At 54.0% G+C, this 22,637-nt stretch overlaps 8 protein-coding genes across 8 annotated transcripts; 3 read left to right on the forward strand and 5 right to left on the reverse strand.

Annotated features, from left to right (window-relative positions):
• Nucleotides 1–125: 125 nt before the first annotated feature.
• CCM_03318 (thaumatin family protein) lies at nucleotides 126–1,184 on the reverse strand (the record flags this gene model as incomplete). Its single annotated transcript, XM_006668469.1, has 2 exons — nucleotides 126–926; nucleotides 978–1,184. The coding sequence occupies 2 exons, from the start codon at nucleotides 1,182–1,184 to the stop codon at nucleotides 126–128; spliced, it is 1,008 nt and encodes a 335-aa protein (XP_006668532.1).
• Nucleotides 1,185–2,305: 1,121 nt separating this feature from the next.
• CCM_03319 (Heat shock protein Hsp70) lies at nucleotides 2,306–4,736 on the reverse strand (the record flags this gene model as incomplete). Its single annotated transcript, XM_006668470.1, has 4 exons — nucleotides 2,306–2,505; nucleotides 2,554–3,925; nucleotides 3,978–4,082; nucleotides 4,164–4,736. The coding sequence occupies 4 exons, from the start codon at nucleotides 4,734–4,736 to the stop codon at nucleotides 2,306–2,308; spliced, it is 2,250 nt and encodes a 749-aa protein (XP_006668533.1).
• Nucleotides 4,737–8,604: 3,868 nt separating this feature from the next.
• On the forward strand, nucleotides 8,605–10,426 carry CCM_03320 (glucokinase; the record flags this gene model as incomplete). Its single annotated transcript, XM_006668471.1, has 4 exons — nucleotides 8,605–8,701; nucleotides 8,775–8,854; nucleotides 8,906–10,283; nucleotides 10,332–10,426. 4 exons carry the CDS (start codon nucleotides 8,605–8,607, stop codon nucleotides 10,424–10,426), a joined length of 1,650 nt encoding a protein of 549 aa, XP_006668534.1.
• Nucleotides 10,427–10,774: 348 nt separating this feature from the next.
• Nucleotides 10,775–11,830, reverse strand: CCM_03321 (GNAT family acetyltransferase, putative; the record flags this gene model as incomplete). Its single annotated transcript, XM_006668472.1, has 1 exon — nucleotides 10,775–11,830. One exon carries the CDS (start codon nucleotides 11,828–11,830, stop codon nucleotides 10,775–10,777), a length of 1,056 nt encoding a protein of 351 aa, XP_006668535.1.
• A 1,217-nt stretch (nucleotides 11,831–13,047) lies between these two features.
• Nucleotides 13,048–15,032, forward strand: CCM_03322 (transcriptional activator (PtaC), putative; the record flags this gene model as incomplete). The annotated part of the gene is given in 5 exon segments (XM_006668473.1): nucleotides 13,048–13,072; nucleotides 13,486–13,687; nucleotides 13,707–13,767; nucleotides 13,797–13,934; nucleotides 13,980–15,032. The coding sequence occupies 5 exon segments, from the start codon at nucleotides 13,048–13,050 to the stop codon at nucleotides 15,030–15,032; spliced, it is 1,479 nt and encodes a 492-aa protein (XP_006668536.1).
• A 921-nt stretch (nucleotides 15,033–15,953) lies between these two features.
• Nucleotides 15,954–16,496, reverse strand: CCM_03323 (peptidyl prolyl cis-trans isomerase (CypC), putative; the record flags this gene model as incomplete). Its single annotated transcript, XM_006668474.1, has 1 exon — nucleotides 15,954–16,496. The coding sequence occupies one exon, from the start codon at nucleotides 16,494–16,496 to the stop codon at nucleotides 15,954–15,956; it is 543 nt and encodes a 180-aa protein (XP_006668537.1).
• A 913-nt stretch (nucleotides 16,497–17,409) lies between these two features.
• CCM_03324 (transaldolase) lies at nucleotides 17,410–18,914 on the reverse strand (the record flags this gene model as incomplete). Its single annotated transcript, XM_006668475.1, has 6 exons — nucleotides 17,410–17,646; nucleotides 17,695–18,078; nucleotides 18,133–18,416; nucleotides 18,539–18,550; nucleotides 18,616–18,634; nucleotides 18,876–18,914. 6 exons carry the CDS (start codon nucleotides 18,912–18,914, stop codon nucleotides 17,410–17,412), a joined length of 975 nt encoding a protein of 324 aa, XP_006668538.1.
• A 967-nt stretch (nucleotides 18,915–19,881) lies between these two features.
• Nucleotides 19,882–21,546, forward strand: CCM_03325 (intramembrane protease 2; the record flags this gene model as incomplete). The annotated part of the gene is made up of 1 exon (XM_006668476.1): nucleotides 19,882–21,546. The coding sequence occupies one exon, from the start codon at nucleotides 19,882–19,884 to the stop codon at nucleotides 21,544–21,546; it is 1,665 nt and encodes a 554-aa protein (XP_006668539.1).
• Nucleotides 21,547–22,637: the final 1,091 nt, after the last annotated feature.

A 22,637-nucleotide genomic window follows, 5' to 3' on the forward strand; every position in this document is an offset into this window, starting at 1 on the left:
GGACACGAATCATGATTCAACCTTTACATTTAATAGCGTGTAGATGAGGTCATATACATTATCCTGCACATTGATACTCTGCACATTCATAGTCAAGCATACAGTTAGGTATTTATGCTATAGACCTAGGTCATAACCAAGACAAGCCCCGTGGCAGCCAGAAGAAGCACCAGTGGGTAGTACACTCTCTTACCGGCGGATTCTTCGTTTATGGATTGCTTGCGAGAGTTCACAAATGAAACGTTACCCAGCCTTCTCATTGACAGCTCTGACAGCTTACCGCCGCTCGCGAGCTCGTACATCTGTGCCGCCAGCTGGTTTAGAATATCAGTCGATCGTCCAGCTGGACACCAGACAATCCTCCAACCACCACCCTTTGGCACGATAAACGTTGAACTGCGATCATCAAAAGCAAAGCTGTACGCGTCAGGGCACACAGCCTTGACATTTTTGCTGTATATGGACGGCTTGCAAAGAGTTGGGTCGTGGTACTTGCCAATGCAACAGTCACTGTCACTCCCTGTCGTGGCGCAAGCACTCTTGCATGGCGAAAATGAGGGCCTCTGAATGTTGTCGTCTGGGTAGGGGTAGATGCCGTCGCTGGGCTTTTGCGGTGGAAAGGCCAAGTTGCGCCAGGGACACCACTTGGACAGCATATCGTTTGTCTCGTTCTTCTCCAAGGGTATAGGAAAGGTTTCGTTGGAGGAATAGGTGGCTGGTTGTGCTACATCATACAACCAACCCGCTGTTGCGACACACGCCGAGTTGGTCAGGTTCGGTGGAACGAAAGATGTGTTCTCAGACGGAATATGCTCGATGCCGACGGGAAGATTGTAGCCGTCAACCAGTGAAATATCATAAAACGTCTGCATTCCATTCACGCCACCTGCAAGGTTAAACTCTACAAGAGTTGCTGGAACAGCGCTCTGCCCTTGTTAACGTGGTTCGAGGCACTGACTATGGGTGATTCGACTTACACTGAACTGGCAGTCAAGCTTGGCAAAACAGTCTCCCGTCTGACAAGCGCAAGATTCACCATTGACGGTGCAGTTGGTGCGTCCCCAAATTCTTCCCTGCCAGTTGGAGCCCACGGCCAAGTTCTTGCTTTCGCCTGGCTGTAGCTCGAAGCCGCCCGTACCTGGCCCCAGTCCGCCTTGTGTGGCCGTTCCAGGCCATATCGTCATGTCACATCTGTTGGTAATGACCAATGGAACCTTGTCGTCGCCGGCTCCAAGTGAGCCTCGTTTGACAGTATCGCGTGGCGAAGTTTGCTCAATAAATACAGCCTGCCAGTTTTCAAGGAAAGAGTGGTTTGTGCTGGCGCTGATGCACTGAAGAAGAGATAGTATGATTCCAAATCCAAGGAGAAGGCGGTTCGGCGTGCTTGCAAAACAATCACGCCGGCGAGAGATGCCAGTCATGTCTGGCCGCTGGCGAGGCAAAAGCGCTCCTAGCATGGCTTCAACCGTGGCGAGTTTGTCTCCATCACTTGCGCATATCGAGGGGTTACTGGAGTAGCCTGCTTTGGCGCTGCGCGATATCCTTGTGATGTGTATGGGCGACACTGTGCCTTGCGGACGGCTTTCAGTTCTAGTAGACGTCCAAAGGAGTAGCAGGTGTAGCTGTAGCTGAGGCCAGTCTTTCTGCTCAGGGCTGCAGTTCGTGATAAGGATGTATCTAGTAGTAATTGTAAGACTAATCAAAAGAACGAGGTATCAGAGCGCGCTGTGGATGATGGATAATTTTCGCAACGAGGAGAAACGCAGGTCGTGATTCGATGGATTCAAATGCGGCGAGGTTGAATAGGAATAGGTTGATGGCATCAGGCATAAAATCAGTATCAAACACCAAATGGTACTGTAGCTGCCGGAAAGGCAGGATCGGAGCGTGGCATAGACCATCTCGGTTGCCCACTATGTGGAAGGAAGCGAGGATAGCCGCTACCATTGACAGAGTCGGCCCATCCAGTTCGAGTTCGCGTTTCTCGTCAAGTGTAAGCCAAAATAGTCATTGTCTATAGAAAATAAAGATGAACCAAACATCATCACCATTCATGAAATAATATAAAAAGCCCCTCCATGGTTGCAGCTCCTGTCAAACCCACCAAGGCGTGCAACATGCAATTATCTCGCGCATAAACAAGCCAGCAGCTGTAGTGCGCTTATATGCAGCCCCGACACATTCTCGCAAGTACATTCAGTTCTCCCTCTGCTATATAATTCAGGCGCTGTTAGGTATCAATGCTCTCCGTAGTTTTTTTATGCCTCTCGCAGCTCCAGAGACCCTTCTCCGCGTGACTGGCCCTCTATCTGAAGCGAGCACGGCAGCGGCCCATAACCTCGCCCTGGCACACCAGCTCGGTGCTAAACTCAGAGCCATCGAGCGTCAGGTAGATATCAAAGTAGACACGGTAAAAGGTTCCTTGTGGCGTGTCCATGCGCTCAAAGTCTTTTTCGAGGTTCTTGCGTGACAAGTCAGATGTGAGGGTGACAACTTCCTTGATGCCTGCTAACTGTTAGCAGTGATTCAGAGCATGTTCGTCGTGTAACTTACGAGGATCCTTGGTATATTCGGGGCAGACATCATCGTCGCAAGCGTATAGAACATCCTCGTACATGAGGGTGGCGCCAGGAGCAACTTGTCTGAAGAAGGAGACCTTGACCGTCTCGCCATTCTTGACCTTTTGACCTCTTTGAACAAAAATCTGTCGGGTGAACTTGCAGCGGTCCTTGCCGTCGAGGGAGGGCACACGATACGCCTCAGGGTGATATCCCTCCTTGAAGGGTTGAAGTGTACCCATGAGGTAGTGGCGACGGGCGATACGGTGAGTGATGATGCGCTCGCTGATACCAGCAGTAACGGCACCCTTAACAATGGCGGCGACCGAGTCCATGGGACGGACAACCTTGGACTGAAACTGGGGAGGAACATGGAGCTTGATCTGCTGGAAGAGATATTCAGAGGCACCGAAGCCACCAACAACCAAGATGTTCTGGAGTGTTCTGTTTTGGGCCTGGATGGCGATAATCTGGTTACGGACAAGTTCGAGAATACGGTTGACGACTGGCTCGAAGCACTGCAGAATCTCCTCGTTGGTAAAGGTCATGTAACCTTCCTCAATACCGGCCTCGGGGAATTCCGCCTCAATACCGACATCAACGGCCCACTTCTGACCGTTGTTTCTGAAGTCGGCTTTGATTCTGTTCTCAAAGTCCATGATGCACTTGGCGTAGACTCGTCCGGCGGTCTTGGAGCCCTCGGGAAGCTTCATCTTGCGAATCTTGGTGCGCAAAATGTTACTAAAATTGCGGTTCAAGGCCGTGGAGCCGCAAGAGTCGCCAGAGCCGGCTGTGCACTCGGCAACAGTGAAAGGGTTCTCCTCCTCGACTTCGTAGGCGATCAAATCGACAGTACCGCCACCGCAATCAACAATGAGGACAGCATCGTGCACCCTGAGGTTGAGAAGACCCGTCTTGGAGCAGAAAAGAGCAGCGGCTTCGGGTTCAGATACCAGAGTAAGGCGGTTGTCATTTTCATCACGCAGAAACCCAGCCTGAATGGCGGCAGCACGAGTAGCGGCCTTGCCGGCATCGTTCCAAATGGCAGGGACAGTCAAATAGTAACGGATGTTGCGTTCTTCGCGGTTGAAGACTTCACCAAGGGCCTTTTGCAGAGCAGCGCGCATGGCCTGGCGCAGCTTGAAGAGGTAATCGGCGGCGACATCGATCTCGGATTTGCCCGGGGGCAGAGGAGGCAGGTTTATGGGGTCGATGTAGGTGTTGCCGCTCAGCATTAGTTGCAGCTTAAACCACTCGACCTTTTGCACGCCGGGTTTGGGGTAGCCGGTCGGGGCAAGGGCATCTGCTATATCGGGACCCCAACCAACAACCTTTTGGTACTGGTCGTAGTAGAGAACGGTGGGAATCTGATAGGTGGTGTCAGCGAGGCTGCAGGCCTGTAGGATCTCGGCTACGAACCTTTTGCTTTGTGTAAGAGCCGGCACCGGGCCATTCGGTAATGATATCCTCCTTGGCTTCGTTGTTGGTGGCAAAGGCGAATGCGACACCGGAAAATGTTGTACCCTGTCAACTGATTAGTTGAGGCTGGACTGGCGTAAAATCTAGCAGAATCGCGAGGGTGGGATAGATGGGTCGTAAACTTACGAAATCGATACCGACAATGAGCTGCGCTTTGCTTTGGCTGGAGCCCTCGACTTCGGCGCGGTTTTGGCCAAATTGCTGTTGGGCCATGGGACCCGAAGGCTGAGGAGGCGGGCCAGGAGGATAGCCAGCGGGCGGGGGATATCCCTGGGGAGGACCACCATGGCCCATTGGAGGGCCGCCACCCATGCCTTGAGCCATATTGGGAGGATATCCGACAGGCGCGCCGGTGTTGATGGGGGGAGGGCCGCCAACCATCTGCGAGGGCGGGGTGCGGTTGGGACCTTGGTTGGTGAGGGGACTGGTGCGGCCAAGAGGCTGAGCAGCAGGATTTTGAGGGTAGTTGGCAGTATAGCTGGGCGGGCGATTGCCAGCCCCGGGGTGATTCATTGGAAGCGATGTGGTTGACGTGGACGAGGTGAGGGGAGCGAGGCCGGCGAGGTTGCTCTGAGGTATTTGGCCGGGAGGAGGGGTACCAGTATGGCTGGGGGGGACGCCGTCGACGGTCTGGATGCTGGCGGTGGATTTGCGCTTTCCGAACCCGAAGTTTTTCAGGCGAGAGTTGATCGAGCTCATAAGGAAGAAGCCAAGAGGAAGAAGAAAGGAAAGAAGAAGAGAAAGAGAGGGACGAGGTGTGGGAGGGGAGGTAAAGAAAAAAAAGCTACGAGCTGGACGGGGGTGTGTGGGAGGAGAGGAAAAGCCGTGAGCTGGTAAGCGGATAAGGTTGTGCCGTGGTAGTGTTAGCAGCACGCAGAAGGCGGGCCGAGGGGCTGGTTTGGGAGCGAGCGGGCGGGTTGGAGGTACCCAAAGGCTGAAGGAGGGGAACTTGGGACGTTTGGTTTGGCAGGAGCAACAACGCACTTTGCAGCAGCAGCAAGCAGCAGTAACAAATCGAGGTGTCAGGCTGGACGCAACCTGGGCGTGAGCGTGGGCGTGGGCGTGGGCGTGCGAACCAGAGTGGGCTGGCAAGGCGCAGCTCGTGAGGCTAGCAGCCGAGGAGAGGGATGAGACGGGGAGAGTCGTGCTTGATTTATGGCGGTGGGATTCTAAACCAGGCTTGAAGTTAAAAGAGGAAAGAAAATGGGATTCGGAATCACGTTGGTTTCTTTTTCTCCAAATCACAGCTAGTGTAACCTGTATCAGAACTCGTGAAAATTAAAGCCCAATCCCAAGCCGCGAGGCGTCGAGGCACCAACTGAGCCGTCCGAACCAAGGCAAGTAACTAACAACTGTGGCAGAGCAGAGGTTCGCCCAGCCAGCAGCAGATACGAGAGGGGGGGCTGAGGCACTGCGCAATATGCCCATTCGCCAGCCACGGGGCTTCTTCAAGGCCTCCCTCCCACGCCCCGACTGGGACCTATTTATGCGGGCACATGCGGGCAGCTTGCAACGACTTTTTCTTTCCTCTCTAACGTGTCGTTATCCTTCTGCTTTAAACTCTAGTTAGCCGCCGTCGTCACTCACGTCAAGTTTATTTTTATCTGCTTCACTCTCCACGTTTTCAACCGGCCAGCCTCGCTGCTTTTGCGCCGTGGGCCACTACACGGATTCCAGCCCGCTGACGCCACCCTATCAGCCACCAACACGAGCTGCCTCCCAATCCTGCAGAGAGCCAATAGATATCACAGTGCAGAAGCATCTGCGTCGGCTGATGTAATGTTGTCTCAATAGCTGCGAGCCCGTTTTCCTCGACACATCTCGTCAAAACACCCGCCTCGCCAATACCGTCTCATCGCCGTCGGCTCCTGCGGCCGTCGAGGTGGCATCTGCGACATTCTCCTGCTGCTCCTGTCACGCTTGAATTTTTGTTTTGGTGCTACCAAGGACCGAACAGGAACTAGCGAAGTGATCTCTCTTCTGCTGGGCGCCTCAGCCCAACTTCGATTGGCAACACGGCACATTGCGAACGTGAAGCGGGGGTTGGCGCACAACCAGCCACATGTGGCCTCAAAGTTGCAGCTAGCGAGAGCGGCGTTGACACTCACGACCCAGGCTTGCGAACAAGACTGGATATGAACATGTGTGTATTCCACCATGTCTGTTTGGCGAGCTGTGCCACGCTTGACCCGTTTCATAAATAGCAACTCCCCAGATCCCGGGGCTGTGCCGGCCGCCACATCCTTGACATGAGCGATCCAACGAATCCAAAAATCACAGAGTCGACATGAATAGCGTCTGTCCAGCTCAGCCTCGTTTCTCATTGTGGGCTAACTAGGCATCTTTACCTATAATGCAGGGCACTTTTGCCCTCTGGGCTTACTCACGTGATGTGGAGCAGTGCTTTCACAGTGCGAGAATTCTTGAGTGGTTGAAGAGAGGAGAATCGTCACGAGTAAGTGTATAACTAATTAGTAAGGCATGTGTTGAGTCTTTTCGCTCCCTTGGTAACTAGTCGACGACTTGTTGCATTGGCGATATAATACGCACGCCCCTCTTCGTATCCATCTGTCTGGTGTCATTCCTTGTTCTCCAGACTCGGTCCGACTTCCACCTCGAGCAGTGATAGTAACTCTCAATTAGAGCCCTCATATCTGTTGACGCGTTGATTGCGAGGGTAGCAAGTCAACGAACGACCAGATCTGATTTTCTTCCTCTTTTTGCATTAACCCTTCGGCACCAATAAAACAAGGTCGACGAGCAACCAATGGTCGATCAGTCGTCACAAAGTTGGCTCATGCGGCAAACTGTGAACTCGGGCTAACAATCCGTAGTTATTCATGTATCCGTAATCTCTGATGATTTGCGGGGTCTAGTTACCATTTCTCCCCCCAGACAAAGGAAACAACGACGTTGACAGTGCTTTAAACGGTGCCATGATATTTCTATGGGCGACATTGTTTTCTACAGCCTCGATCGAAACTTACAACGAGCTCATCGGCGAATAAGGCATTACGTGCGACGGGACAATCTACTGATGCAATGCCTGATAACACGTTGATGGTTTTGCAAGTGGAGGTGAGACGCCCCTGCCAGGCAGGTAATAAAGGGAATTGATGATTAGTGCCGTCGAGAGCCGGCGCCAGCCAAAAAAAAAAGGACAAACACACACTGGTCAACCTTGAACGCTCAAAAGACACCGTCTTTGTGTCTTTTAATAGTCATCACGATTGAAGCCGCTGAGCACACTGTGCACGATACAAACGCAGGAGCGAGTCTAGGATTCGGTTGGGTCAATGAGCTCAAGGCAACGACACGCGCCGCTTCCGAGACCAGCCCAGGCCTATATCAAGGCCCTCGAGTCAAACTCATTGGTGTTCAACGCAGCAAGCCCGAGTCTCGTCAAGCCAACGACGACAATCCAACATTGTCCTGCGCATCTTTCGGCCCGTTCCCCATACCAGGCCCAAATATTACCCGCCAAAACAATCCCGGCCCGGCATTTTTATACCACCAAGCAGTTTTTTTCGCCTCACTTGTTATTATTACATTCCGCGTGCGCCATTTGATACCAGCAACCGTTTTCGTTTGACTGGTTGTTGGGGCGGGCTCTCCGCAATTTGGCGCCCCCCCCCCGGTCCGGCCGGTTCGGTGAAATTCAAAGTCTACTCCAGAGTCTACCTAGAACGCCGGGAGGAACTCTGCCAGCACCGGCGGCAGCATTGGTGCACATTTAGTGCGCAGTCTAACTAGTACCTGTGCATTACCCGAGCGAGAACAGCGCTGCTGCGCTGGCACCCCCGCCAGCCATCACATCACCACGACGGCGTCTACAATAGAGGCTAGCGCCTTGTGGCGCGCTGGCTGGAGGCAGAATGACGCACCCAAGGGACCAGCGAAGCGGGCGGCAGTGGGAACTCTCTTGTCTGTGGTTGGGTTTTTGGTGATATTTGCCGTGAGTTGCTTTTCCTTCCATCCTGCCCTTTCGTTTTGGTCTCCCGCTAGTTACCGCGACGAACCCATTTTCCGCCTCCAGTGGCCTGGCTGGCGCTCTACAGTGGTGTACCTCTCCCGTCGCCAAGAGCTGCTGGCTGCCGTCCCCTGTCGTGAGACTCATTATTACAGTGCTCTGCCTGCAAGTCCCCAAGCTGTCACCAAGACCACCAGAAGCAACTCCCAAACTCCCCAAAAAGCCTCCCGCCACCAACCCTGGAGCTCCCCGCATCCCCCAAAACTCCCCAGAATCGCCTCATGGCTGGCCCAGTGGCCACCTCTGCCCACTGTCGTCGCCACTGACCTAATTCATGCCCACCCACCCACACCTCGCCCACCCTCTCCATCCAGCTTCTGCCGCTAACGACTCAACAAGCTCGCCCAATTCTTTCTTATTTTTATTCACGACGCCAAGTTTCTCCTCTCTTACTTTCATTTTGCCCATTCATCCCCCTTTTCTCCTCACGGCTTCTTCTTAAGACCATTCTTTGCCTCTACAACCCTGGCCCTCGAGCCAGTCTGCCAGAATCCAGCTCCATTTCCCACTATACAGCCTGCCTCGTGGCCCCTCAACATGGGCCTGCAAGAAGAAACCAAAAAGGTCGTGTCGCAGTTTGAATTCTCCGACGCAGACATCAACATCCATGTCGCCGAATTCATTCAGCAGATGAGTATGCTTCCCACGGCCTTGGACCAACACCACCCGCCGCTGTTCAGCGCAATGGCTAACCAATCTCCCTCTAGACACTGGTCTCGAGCAGGATGGCACCAGCGTTAGCCAGATCCCGACCTACGTCACTGCCGTCCCCAATGGCACTGAAAAGGTTACTCAATCACTCCATGCATTTATGCTGCATCAAACTTACTCGTTCTAGGGGCTCTATCTTGCCGTCGACCTCGGTGGCACCAACTTCCGCGTCTGCTCCATCATGCTCAATGGTGACACCACCTTCAACCTGACCTACAACAAGGTTGCCATCCCCAAGGAACTCATGGTTGCCAAGACAGCCAAGGAGCTCTTTGCTTTCCTTGCTAAGCAGATCGAGCTCTTCCTTCGCGAACACCACGCCGATCACTTCGAAAGCCACGTCCGCCGACGCCACACGGCCAGCACTCCCCTGGGCTACCGCGACGAACACATTTTCCGCCTTGGCTTCACCTTTAGCTTCCCTGTCCAGCAGCTTGGAATCAATAAGGGTAAGCTTATCCGATGGACCAAGGGCTTCGATATTCCTGATGCCATTGGCAAGGATGTTTGCGCTCTGCTCCAAGACGAGATTGACAGACTGCGACTCCCCGTCAAGGTCGCTGCGCTCGTCAACGACACTGTCGGAACCCTCATGGCCCGCTCCTATACCTCAGTCGGCAAACACCAATCGATTCTCGGCGCTATTTTTGGCACCGGTACCAATGGTGCGTACATGGAAAAGACTTCCAAGATCAAGAAGCCCATTACCGGCGAATACGACACTTCTACTGGTGAAATGGTTGTCAACACCGAATGGGGCTCGTTCGACAACCAGCTCAACGTTCTTCCCGTCACACCTTGGGACAAGAAGCTTGACCAGGATAGTGTGAACAAAGGCTTCCAAATGTTTGAGAAGCGCATCTCTGGCATGTTTCTCGGTGAGATTGTGCGATTGGCTATCGTAGACATGCTTGAAAATAAATCTACCGGCCTTTTCCAGGACACCAACTCCAGCTTCAACGATCGCGTCACCACCACCAGCATTGACCCCAAGTCTCTGCTCTTCAAGCAGTGGGGCTTGGACAGTGCTGTCATGTCGGTCGCCGCCAGCGACAACACCCCTGAGCTTTCCACCCTGCGACAGGAGTTGGAAAATACTTTGGGCGTGTACTCTGCCTCGCTCGAGGACGCGCAGGCGTTCAAGGCCATCTCCAACGCAGTCGCGCGCCGCGCCGCTCGACTTTCTGCTGTCGCCATTGGTGCTATTGCCATCCAGTCCGGCAAACTTGAGGATTCTGAGTGCGAGCTTATCGATATCGGTGTGGATGGTAGTCTTGTTGAGCACTACCCCTTCTTCCGCGACATGATTTACGAAGCTCTCCGAGTGACGGACAGCATCGGCCCTAAGGGCGCTGATAAGATTCGCATCGGTATTGCCAAGGATGGAAGCGGTGTTGGCGCTGCTTTAATTGCGTTGGTTGCTGCTAGCCGCGAGCAGCCTGGCGATTTCCTGGCCGACTTGCGTACCGATATCAAGCGCGGCCTTGACCGTCTTCCCCAACACAGTATGTTATTCTTGACCTGGACACTATTCCAACACTAACGCAATACAGTCGAGGAGTCGCCCCTGTCGAACAATGCTGTGCTTGCCATTGGCGCCGCCGCAGCCATTGGTGTTGCGGCGTTGTGGTACTGGAGGCGTCATTAGGCGGTCTCTTTTTTTACTGGAGTTTGGTTAACGGCGTCTCAATATGCTTTCAAGACAGTTTATACTTGTATATCTAACAGAGCGACACCTTATTTCATCTTGATTATTCACCATCTCGGTTGTACTTGTCTTTTGTGATTCTGTGATTAGCTGTTCAGCCTCGCAAATGCAAAGTAGATGCAAGCCGTCTATATAATTCTATATGTTCATCTTTTGTATGACTGTGCCCAGTGAACCCTGGGACTTTTTGCTTTTAAAGACACTCCCCCTAATGCTATTTTGATGCTGTTCCCCCACTGCGCCAGTCGCCTCGACAAACCCATCTCTCTCGCTGTGGCCACTCCTTAGCTACGTACCAAAGGCGGCCGATGGGTAAGATCGGTCGCGCTTCTTCCTCTGCGCCGCGCTGGAACTGCTCCGCGAGCTCGCCCCCGACACCGCCCCCGATCCAGGTTCGCTCCCACCCGCAAGGTTCCGCCGCGGTGGGGGCGGCAGACCCATCATGTCGACGGGCAGGTCGTTCCATTCCATCTCGGAGCGCTGGTTCTGGTATGAGCCACCTCGCGGGGGCGGCGGGCGTGCGTCGCTGTTGAGATTGGCCGACGTGGTGGGAGGGCGGTTCACGGCCGCCGGCGCTTTGATTGTCGCGTCCGCCATTGCGTCCCGGGCGTGCACGGCGCGGAGAACAGCGCCAGCGCGGACGGGCCGCGAGACGAGTATGGCCGAGTCGGGCCGTAGACGGCGGTAGTAGCCGTGGATGGGGTCGCCGCAGCGCTCGAAGCCGCGCCGCTGGTACCACGCGAGCCCGACGTCATTCTCGGTCCACACGTGCGCGGTGACGCTGCGGATCGTCAACGCGGACGAGGTGTGCGCGAGTATGTCGTCGAGGGCAGCGCCAGCGAGGCCCATGCCGCGGTACGGCGCGAGGATACCGAGGCTGCGAATGTAGAGGTTGTGCTCGGGGGAGGTGCCAGGCGGTGGTTCGGGAATGCAAACGACGGCGCCGACAATCTTGGGCTCCTCGGGGAGGCCGTTGCCGTCGCCGGCCCATGTGATGACACGCGAGTGGCGGTGCGACAGCGTAGGGTCGAGGACGGCGGCATAGAAGCTGTCGGGGAAGGCGACGGGGAGGAGGAGGGCGTTGAGGCGCCGCAGGGCGGTAATATCGGCGGGTTCGACGGCGCGGATGGTGGCGTTGGGCGGCAAGGAAGGGTTCGTGGCCGAGGTTGACGGGAGCGGCACCGGCAGTGATAAGGGAGCTGGCGGCAGCGTTGGTGGTTGTGGAGGGGTGGTCGTGGTGGAGGAGGGAGGAGGGGCGTAGGTGGGTGGCTTCGGAGGTTGGAAAAAGGAGCGTATGGATTGCTGGTGAGGCGCGGTGCCGAGCTTTGAGGATGGAAGTGACATGGCTGGAGTGAAGGGTGTGTATCTGCGGAAAAAGAATGTTGGGATGTGAAAAGGAGAGAGGAGGGTTGTCGACGGCTTGGTGTGGGTGAGAGGGTGGAGGTGATTTAGCTTTGGCGGTGCATTGCTAAATGGACTGGGGTAAGGACGATAGAGTTTGGACAGGGCAGCGAATAGGCCGGCGACACGAGACTCAGTTCATTCACCATGAAGTAGAGTCTTGATAATCAGGCTTGTTGCTTGATTTACCAGTGGGTTGGCGGGCGGCATTGGTAGGACGGCATTTGGAACGAACTACGGAGTAGACACGTACACGAACCTACATAGACAAGCACTGGTCATCGATATCTGTATTACAAATTATTGGGCGAGCTTGTTTGCCTGCAGAGAGACAAACCATGAATATGGTACAATGGTATGGTTGAATGGCTGCTGGCCAGTCGACAAGGGTTACAATAGTTCCCGTTGCAATTGGGCTGCGGGCGGGATGGCGCCACGGGGCCTGCCAACTAGTAGCTATCAGGGGCTGAGCCGTTCATTGTCTTTGATCATCAACAACGGTCGGCCGGGCAAAACGATTGCCGAATCGCAGATACAAAACTGCTGATGACAGACGGTTCCTAAAAAGGAATAGGACAGGCGCCGCCTGCAGCATTTCTCTTCTTGGTCCTGCGGTTCGCTCGCTCCCATGCGGGCTTTATATTCGCTTATTCGCTAGCCCCTGCTCGTTAGAGTAGGATGTAGGGTCGAAAGTGGAAAACGTCATGGGCGATTTGCGCATGCGGGATCGTGGCTTTCGATCTGCGAATGATGGGAGGAGCCAGATGGTCAGTCTCCGCGTGTGCTTTTGTCTCCTCTGCGTATGGTAACTAGTCTGAGTGCAGTAGTGTAACAAAGGAGGGGGAATGTGGTGGACGGTTGGATCTTGTGATGATGTGTGTATATGTAAGTATGTACTTGAGAGCAATAGCTGTCGTGTTTCGGAGGTAATTTGGTGGCAAATGGATATTTGTAATGACTTGCTGGCCCGTCACACGAGCAGGTGTACTGAATCGCGTGGTTTATTTCATTGGTTTGACATTGAGGCTGAGGCCGAGTGCCACAGTGTCGTGTCAGCCAGAGGGGAGCAACAACCTACCAGTTGGTGGTGATGGCGAAGTATGTGATGGCGAAGTATGTACGGTTAAGGTCAAAGGACAAGTACTATTACCGACCTAACCATGCCCTCATTATCGTCGATTAGCGGTACGAATGGCGCGGATGATGGAGCATTTGAACGTGTACTGGATAACTGCCTACCTACCGTTACAGAGAGTTGATTGCGCTTGTTTCCAGTTTATTTGCTGCTGTCGCGCCTGCTTTGTATGTAGGTACATTGTCCGCCATCCACCTGGCAGTAATATATGTCCCCGAGAAAAAGGCTGGATCGATCCCCGGACCGCCTAAAATCTACAGGTAGTTAGTTACCCTCCTGCACCCGACATCTGGCAACCCAAAATCCACACCCCTAACTAAGTCGATTCACTTGGGTCGCCGCATCCTTTTTTTCCTCTCCAATCTCAAACAAACCCTTTATTTTCTGGAAAGTTGCTTTCCGTGATTCGATCTGCGGCTTACATCCGCTCTTATCCCCCCTGACCATTTTCTTCTCTCCTTAGTTAATACCTCCCAGCTGCCGAATCAGAGAGAGCGAGAGCGAGTGGTGCTGTCATCCCGCCGCGCCGTTGCCGCCGCCGCCGCCAGCCCAGGTGCCCAGCCAGCCACGGGCCTGCTGCTGCTGCTGCTGCCGCCCCTCGAAACCCAGCCCATCCCTAAATTTGTGGCCTGGGCTTTTGGTTTCCCGAATCGCTTCATCGCAACGCCTGCCCATCATGAATAGCCCGTCCGGCCGGGCTGGACTCATCAAGGCTCGCGACGAAGCCGGCAGCATGGAGAAACTGGTATGATTTCCCTCTGCCCGCAGTAACAGCCATCCCCTCTCTCTCTCCCCTTACCCTGGTCTGGCTTGTCCTCGCCTGTCCTCCGCCGTCATGGGCGAGCTGTTCGCGCGCCGCTGACGGCTGCCTACCACGAATTGCGCCTCACTCCCCCCTGGATTCGCCTTTCCGTACGCTTGCTAACCAATTGCCCTTTGCTCTTTCCCCTCTTCTAGGCACATTCCGTCCTCGACGACATATTACACAATGTCATCTCCGACATCCTCACCAAGGTCCATCGCGAGGAGAAGCAGGCCAAGGCCACATCCGCCGCCATCCGTGTCGAGAAGATGGCCTCGGACGCCTCCGAGAGCTCGACCCCCGATTCGAAACCCGACGGCCGCGTCGAGACCGACGCCGCAATCTACGAGGACGGCCGGGTCACCCTCAAAGGCAACCCGCTCCAGACCACGCCCGACATCCTCTGCCCCAAGTGCCATCTTCCGCGTCTGCTCGCGCCCACTGACGGCAAAGGCGCCGTCAAACCCGATCCCACCATCATCTACTGCAAGCGCCACCCCTACATTGACAAGCCCGGTTGTGACATTTACGGCCAGTCCTGGGTCGCCCCAGGGCCCGGTCGCGGCAAGAAGAAGAAGGACATGGAGAAGCCCGACCCGGCTGATAAGCCCGCCAACGTGCTGTCCTTTCCTTCGGCCACCTGCAGCAAGTGCAAGCGCTGCATCCTCGTCACCCGTCTCAACAACCACATGGGCTCCTGCATCGGCAACAGCGGTCGCAACGCTAGCCGTGCCGCCGCGCAAAAGATGAATGGTAACGGCTCCCAACACGACAGCACACCACCCTCGTCACAAAAGGCGACGCCGGGGCCGGGATCGCGCGCCTCGAGCCCTAGGAAACGCGACGTCGCAATCAGCGAAGACGACGATGACGACGACGATGATTCCGACGCGAGCCCCAAGAAGAAGAAGGTCAAGTCGGTGACCGCCGCGGCAGCTGGCGTTACCAAAAAGGTCATACTCAAGACGAAACCCAACATGAAGCCGGATAAAGCTCGCGTCTCCTCGCATCTTAAACAGGAGCACAAGTTCGATGAAAGCGACTCGGCGCACGACAAGACCCCGACAAAGGCGCTGAATAAACACACGAGTCCTCTAAAAAAGGTCAAAGTCCAGAAACCCACGAGCTCCCCGCTGTCCCGCAACGGCAGGGACATTGACATGAGGTCAGAGTCCTCGGATGCAATGTCCTCGCCGCCTGGCCGATAATTATGCACCACTACGCAGTTCATGGCTACGCCGAGGTGAAAGGACTAGTCATGGTGATATGTCGGTCCTCTGTGCCATGGGCTCTTGCCCTTGCCTCGAATTTGTATTAACACTACCACTTGGATAACTATTGCTGCTTAATCGTGCACACCAACCCCGCGACTATTCGCGAGTGCCTCGTCGAGCCTATCTTGTCTCTCTCTAGGGGACTTTTCTTCTTCCCCCCATCATACACGTTTTCTTGCATCCGGGACAGGCTTGCTCCCTCTACTGTTTCACTACCCCATTACCTCTTTTTGTTAGCTTTTGTTTTTGGCTATGTTGGCTTTTCCTCGACCTTTTTTGTCTGTTTTCTCCTGCGCTTTGAGTTTTGAACTGTTCCGCTGTCGCTACCCCTTTCGTTTTACTGGAACTGGCAGGGAGAGAGGAGAGGAAAAAGGTTGAGGTTGAACGGGAACCGAGTACAAAAGGAAGACACACACACACACACATTCTTAGCATTTCCGCACATGCGGGCCTGGTGGCGTTTTATCGGAGAATATGGCGTTTTGTTGATTTCTTCTTCTTTTGCTTTTACTATCTTTTTTTGCTCTTCTGAGCTGCAGTGAGCTGCTCTCTGAAAAAGGGGACTTTTTTTTGTTTGGTTGTCGGTGCATGGATGGACGGAAATCTATAAGGCGGATCCAGAAATGTATACAGTCAATTGGAGTAGAATGGGTCTTTTTGATTCATGTCATTTCTCTCTTGCGTCTTTCGTGAAGCGTTGCTTGATGAAAAGTGTTAATTCGTAGACGGAAGGCGTAGTCCGTCCTTTGGTGTTGTGCTTTTAGCATCGAGCTGTAACCCGAGCTTCAATATATGGATGACCCTTGGGCCGTCTCCCCTGCTTTATTTTATTGATTTTTTTTTCTACACATTTATTTACACTGGCTCTTCCGAACCCTCCACCACCCTGGCCGTCACGATCCTCACATCCTCCAACGGCCGGTCCTCCGCCCCCGTCGGCACGAGGCCCATGCGCCTGACCGTGGCCATGCCGCGCGTGACGCGCCCAAAGATGGTGTGCTTGCCGTCGAGCCATGGCGCGGGCGCGAGCGTGACGAAGAACTGCGACCCGTTGGTGTCGGGCCCCGCGTTGGCCATGCTGAGGATGCCGGCCCCCGTGTGCTTGAGCCCCGGGCCGATCTCGTCGGCGAACTTGTCCCCGTAGATGGACGACCCGCCGCGGCCGGTCCCGGTCGGGTCGCCGCCCTGCAACATGAAGTTGGGGATGATGCGGTGGAAGACGGTGCGGTCGTAGTAGCCCCGCCGGGCGAGCGTGGCAAAGTTGGCGCACGTCTTGGGCGCGTGCTCGGTGTAGAGCTCGAGCGTGATGGAGCCCTGCCCGTTGGTTAGATGAGAGAAGCGGTTCGGCTTCGGGTGGGGGATGGGGATCGAGAGAGAAAAGAGGCGAGAACATACCATTGTGGTCTCCAGTAGTACGTTTGTCGTCATGATGAGACTTGGCTCTTGTGGATGTGAGAGTGTATGGGTGAGTGAGGTTGTTCGTCGCCGGATGCGAAATATCGAGCTGCAAATGTTGTCACTGTGGGGCACAACTTCAATGGCCGCCCTGCCGCGAACATCGACCAATACTTGACAAATGATGGGTTCTTCGGAGAAATCAAAGAAATCCAAGTTTGATTATATTCGAGACCCAACGTACTATTGAGCTGACCAAAACAACAGTATACGATAATTGCTGGACATGCTGCGTCTTACTGCAGCGACGGCTTACAATGTCCGCTTCAACACCTGGTGCCAAACACCACGAACTATCACGGTACGCCGATTTCAGAGACTTTTCACTTGTTCACGAGCTCGCAGCATGTATAGTATTAAAACTAAAAGCTTCGTAAGCTGAAATTTTGCTCATCGTAGTCCGTGGCTGTCACCGTTGATTGCAGGCCAATAATAGCAGTATCGCTCGCTTATTGCCGGCCCTATCACACCACATACACAATATAGGCTTTGTGACAACCTTCGAAGATGAATTTCACCAGTTCCAAAGATGAAAGCTAATACCTTTATACATTTCGTCGAAATTCTCCTGTGAATCACAGCCGTCGCAGGCTCGCTCATTGGTAGGTGGCCTTGATTTTTCTCGCACGCGGCTTTGTACGTTTACTTTCCTACCTACAAAAACACATAATACTAGCCCACACCGGAGAAATAATTCGATTCAAACAAGTGCGCAACAGTTTGGTCATTCATGTTATTATTGTTTTGTGGTTATTCCCGGTACATAATCATTGCCCAAATAAAGCATCGCATATACAGTCTAGCTCGTAGGAGCGCAGGGCGCCGCGCAAATGCGCTCGCCATTTTTTTACTCCACCTAAGCAGAGATCTTGTCCTTGAGGGTCTTCTTGAGGGTCTCAGCGTCGGCAGCAAACTTGCTGATACCTTCACGGAGCTTCTCGACGGCCATCTGCTCCTCGTTGAAGGCGAAGCGAAACGTCGGCTCGTCGTTAATAAAGGTCTTGCGCTCAATGTTCTTGGCAGAGGCGGCAGCGGCATCGAGCTTCTTGGGGACGGCATTGGAGCTGTTAAGGAGCTCCTCAAGCAGACCAGGCTGGTGAACGTTAGCAAATGCAGTATAGGATTGGAGAGGAACACATACGGAGATGGTCAGGTAGTCGCAGCCGGCAAGCTCAGTGATCTCGCCAGTGTTGCGGAAAGAGGCACCCATAACGATGGTCTTGTAGGCAAACTTCTTGTAGTAGTCAAAGATGGCCTTGACGGAGGTCACACCAGGGTCGGTCTCCTTGGTGTACTCCTGCTTGGTAGAGGCCTTGTACCAGTCGAGGATACGGCCGACAAAAGGAGAGATGAGGAAAGCTTTGGCCTCAGCGGCCGCGATGGCCTGAGGAAGAGAAAACAAGAGAGTCAGGTTGCAGTTAATCTGGTGGTCGCGCTGGAGGATCTCAGCCGCCTTGATACCCTCCCAGGTAGAGGCAATCTTGATCAGGACACGGTCCTTGGAGATGCCCTGCTGCTTGTAGAGCTGGTTTTGATGGTTAGCTAGGCGTAGTTGAAGCGATGAAGGAAAGCAACTTACGTCGATGATATGGAGAGCCTTGTCGACGGAGCCCTTGGTGTCAAAAGACAGTTTGGCGTCAACTTCGGTAGAGACACGGCCGGGAATGATTTCGAGGATCTTCTGGCCAAACTCGACCAGGAGACGGTCAAGGGCATTCTCGACCTGGGCGTCGACATCGCCGCCCTGCTTCTTCGCGTAGGCAACGGCGTCGTCAATCAGCTTGGCATATTCGGGCTTCTTGGCAGCGGCTAGGATGAGCGAAGGGTTGGTGGTAGCATCCTGGGGCTTGTACTTGTCAATGGCTGCGAGCGGTCAGCATCTGTTGAGATGTTCGAAGGCGGGGAGGCACGGTGTCGAGACGAGGGGTTATAATGTCTCAAATCGGCCGCCGGGAGAATGGAGAGGACAGGAGGGGGTCACTAACTGGAAAAGTCGCCTAGAAAAGAGAGTAGTTAGTTATTAGGATTCGAATTGTGACTGTCGGAATCTGCGGGAATTTACCAGAGTCACAGACGACAACCTAAGAAAGCAGGGTCAGCGGTTTCAAAATCAGGTTGGAGGATGTGGTTAGGTATCGCATTAAGGCAAGGTAGGAAACAATTCGAGAAGATGTTGCTTAAGAGTATCTCGCCGTCTAATCTTGAGGGAAATGTCATGTCATTCTCAACGGAAACCATTACTGCCGTTGAGGCGTGAAGCTCTGTGGCAACGAGGGGCATCGATGATGGCGGGGTAGATTGGGGCAAAGGTCGAGTACTTACAGTGCCGGTGGCCTTGAGCTGCTCAAGAGAGTTGGACATTTTGGGAGTTCTGGTTTTGGGTATCGAAGAATGAAGAGAAAGGTGTCGTTGAAAGATTGTGATGGGAAGAGGGAAGAGGCAAAATGGATGGAGACGGGAGAGGAAGGATAAAAAGGTTGGGACTGATGACGGAGTTGCTTATGAGATAATGCCAAAGCCGGTGGCAGAAGCTACACGACAGTGGGGTGGAGGTTGCACTCGACTCGAGCACTGTAATGGTGCTACAGGGTCTCTGGTGGGGAATTGTGCAGTGCTTTGGAGGGGTTTGGGTGGCAAGGTGGGAGCTGTAGAGGGGCTTTTAGCGGGTCGGATGCACCGGGTGGAAGTTGCTGTGCAATTACCAATTGGCTGGCAGAAAATGCTGCGGGAATATGTTATTGCTGGTAACTAAGTAGTTAGCTAACACAAGAAAAATTGATCATTTACGACTGATCATTCGGTTTTTACCAGCCACTTCTTCCTACTGAAAATATCTTCTGAAGCGGTAATGCGGACTGTCTGGGTCAATACGCGCCAGTCCGCCTCTTGCGCCTCCGATCGCCGGTGACCGGAGATGTTAAATTGCTAATAAATCGCGCCGCCAGGTTAAGCCATAGTAAAACATTTACGGGTAACACTCGTATCGAAATTGAGAGAAAGAAATTTCTACTACAGGATGAGATATAATTTTGTAACTTCCGTCGAGAATCTCTCATTGCGTGTTGCAGACCAATTGGCAGGTGAATGCCTGGATCCTTCCTTAGTCATCACAGCTTTTAAAGACCACGTATCTAACAGGTTTCACACAACACGTTGAACTGCAAACACCGTTTACCTTATCAATTTTTCGTCTCGCAGCTGTCGAAATCTCAGAGACACGCAATCGCTCTTTTCGACAAGACGGTCAAGGGTCATGGCGACCAACTCGCCTATCATGGACCCCAATGGGGGGGTCCTAGATGGCCTCAACTCGACCACTCACAAGGCCATGGCGCAGCCCGAGACGTGGCTCGCAACCCTGCAGGACATGGACTTCTTGCTTCTGGAAGCCAAGCTCGTCCTGAGTGCGGCGGGTATCATCTATATCGGCGCCCACGCGGCCCTGCGGCGGCCGCCGTCTGCCGCCCCGCCCCGGGACAAGAAGGCACGGCGCAAGACGGAGGAGGAGGACAACCTGGCTCAGGGCCTGGAGATGTCCGACGCCATCTTGTTTCCCGTCATGGCCGGCTTCGTGCTCGTGGGTCTGTACTACCTCATCCAGTGGCTCAACGACCCGGCCATCATCAGCACGATTCTGCGCTGGTACATGTCCATTGTATCAGTGGCAAGCCTCGTCACCCTATATGCGCACGGTGTGGACCTAGTCGCGGCGTTTGTGTTTCCAAAGTATTGGCGTGGTCTGGATGGCCGCTTGCGCGTGGCGGATCAGAGGGCCATGGCCGTTGTGCGATGCGACAATGTGGGCAACGTGAGCGCCGGTGAGCCCCCGCTGGCCGGCAACCCCTTGCCGGGCATCCTTGGCTGGCTTGCACCGACGGCAAAGCTGCAACATGTGGCTTGGAACATGCGAGGCACATTTAAGAGAGAATGGCTGCTGCGATTCTTTTTGCAGGGCGTGGGAGATGAAAAGGCGCACATCAAGTTTGCAACGATGGCAGCTCTGCCACTAGCAGCCGCGACAGCCATCTTGTACTTCAACACCACGTCGCCGTTTCTGTCCAACATTCTGGGCTATGGAATGTGCTACTGCTCATTTCTCGTCTTGTCGCCCACAGACTTGCTCATCGGGTCGCTGGTGCTCTCGGGGCTCTTCTTCTACGACATCTTGATGGTGTTTTATACCCCATACATGGTCACAGTGGCAACGACTCTCGAAGTCCCAATCAAGTTGCAATTCAAGACTGCCCAGCGTCAAAGTATCCTCGGTCTCGGCGACATTGTCATCCCTGGCATGTTCATTGCGTGGACTCTCCGTGCGGATCTGTGGCTGCACTACAAGCGTTTGGTCAAATACGAGCCCACAGCCTTGCAAATCGTGGAGAAGGATGCCGCTTCTGGCGAGCTAGTGACGCGCATCAAGACGAAGCATTGCGAGATCAAGCCCCCCTACATGGAGGTCAAGGGCAACTGGGGAGATTGGTTCTGGACGCGCCAGTTCATGTACTTGTGTGCGCCAAAGGAGGTACCGCTTTCGGTGGCTGCGAGCAATTTCAACAAGACCTACTTTTATGCGTCCATGGTTGGCTACCTGCTTGGTATGCTTGCTACGTTGGCGATGCTTCTAGTGTTTAAGCGTGGCCAGCCAGCGCTATTGTATCTTGTACCAAGTGTGCTCGGTGCTACTTACATCACAGCCATTTTCCGTGGAGAGTTAAAGAGCCTGTGGAAGTATACGGAAGACGGCAGCCTAGATACCATGGATGTCGTCGTGGACTTGGACTCGGATGGAAACCTGGTCAAGGCCATCGGCAAGCTGGAGAACGGAGTCGTAGATACGACAAAAAAAAAGGATCAGGGCCCCAATTCGAAGGGGACTAATAGCAAGGCTCAAGAAAAGGGAGATGAGAAGCCTATTAGTGAAGGTAAGAAGGTGAAGAATCACCACATCTTCTTGTTCTCTCTGGAGGCGCCCCCGGATGATGTGGAAGCATAGATTCATCATGTATATACCATAGACAATACACTTTGGGACAGTACAGCATCTACTTGTATCCTCGGCGCGATAACCGTGTGAATCAGACTCGACCTACTTTCGAACCAAGAGCGTTCGACAGATGAAACCGGTATTCCGAAAAAGCTTTTTTTTTATTTGGCGCAAACGACTGTTCTATACCTGTGTCTAAGCTTTCCCTCCTGAACCTTGATGTATGTAGGGTTCCAAGTCCTTGTGGGGCAATGTACCAAGAAAAAGAGTATTCCGAGAGAAACTATGAGCCAGAAGAGAAAAAAGTGCCTATCGTAGATGAGAAAAAAAGTCGAAATGATATTTCCCCAAGGAAACCAGCTGAAACTGCCTCCAAGTCATTGCCATTGCTCAGATACCTACATACAAGGTGGGGGTGTGAGAATGACACTGTGCAGCGAAGCCCCGCCTACAAATACACTCAGACAGCTCTGGCCGTAAGCCGAATCTTACATCTGTACCCAGCGCGTAATTATTGTTCTTCTCTTTCGACTCGGGCCTTCTTCAGTGGTATATCATTGCACGGTGCTTTGCCACCCTGTAGCTTATAACAGCCACCCTGCGCACAAGGCTACTAGTTCTGCGCTGAGCCTGACAACTGGTCGAGAGCCTCAACTCGCGCAGCTGTCAGCCGAGCTTCACAGAGCACTGGCCTGTCGCGAAAGCTTCCTATATCAGAACAAAATGGTGACCGTCGTACAGTGGGTGCTCGACACGCGGAAGCTATGGCTAGAAGCCTCCAAGACGGCCGAGTTGGAGCTCGTTGTAAGCTGTTTCTCCCCCCCTTAGCATCGGTGCATGCCATGGTAAAGCTGACATCTCGTTCAGGCCGCTCGCGCCATGGACCTGCTCCTCGACAGTGAGCGCGACGCCGTTCTCCGCTACTACCACGTACGCGACGCCAAGCTGGCGCTGGGCTCGGCGCTGCTCAAGCGCCTCGTGATCGCGCAGCACATCGCGGGCGTGCCGTGGGCCGCGGCCACGCCGGTGCGCGACGCGCGCACCAAGCCCGTCTTCCACCACCCGGCGGGCTCCGAGCAGCAGCCGGTGCTCTTCAACGT

Source organism: Cordyceps militaris (genome assembly GCF_000225605.1).
Source record: "Cordyceps militaris CM01 unplaced genomic scaffold CCM_S00002, whole genome shotgun sequence".
Classification (NCBI taxonomy): Eukaryota; Fungi; Ascomycota; class Sordariomycetes; order Hypocreales; family Cordycipitaceae; genus Cordyceps; species Cordyceps militaris.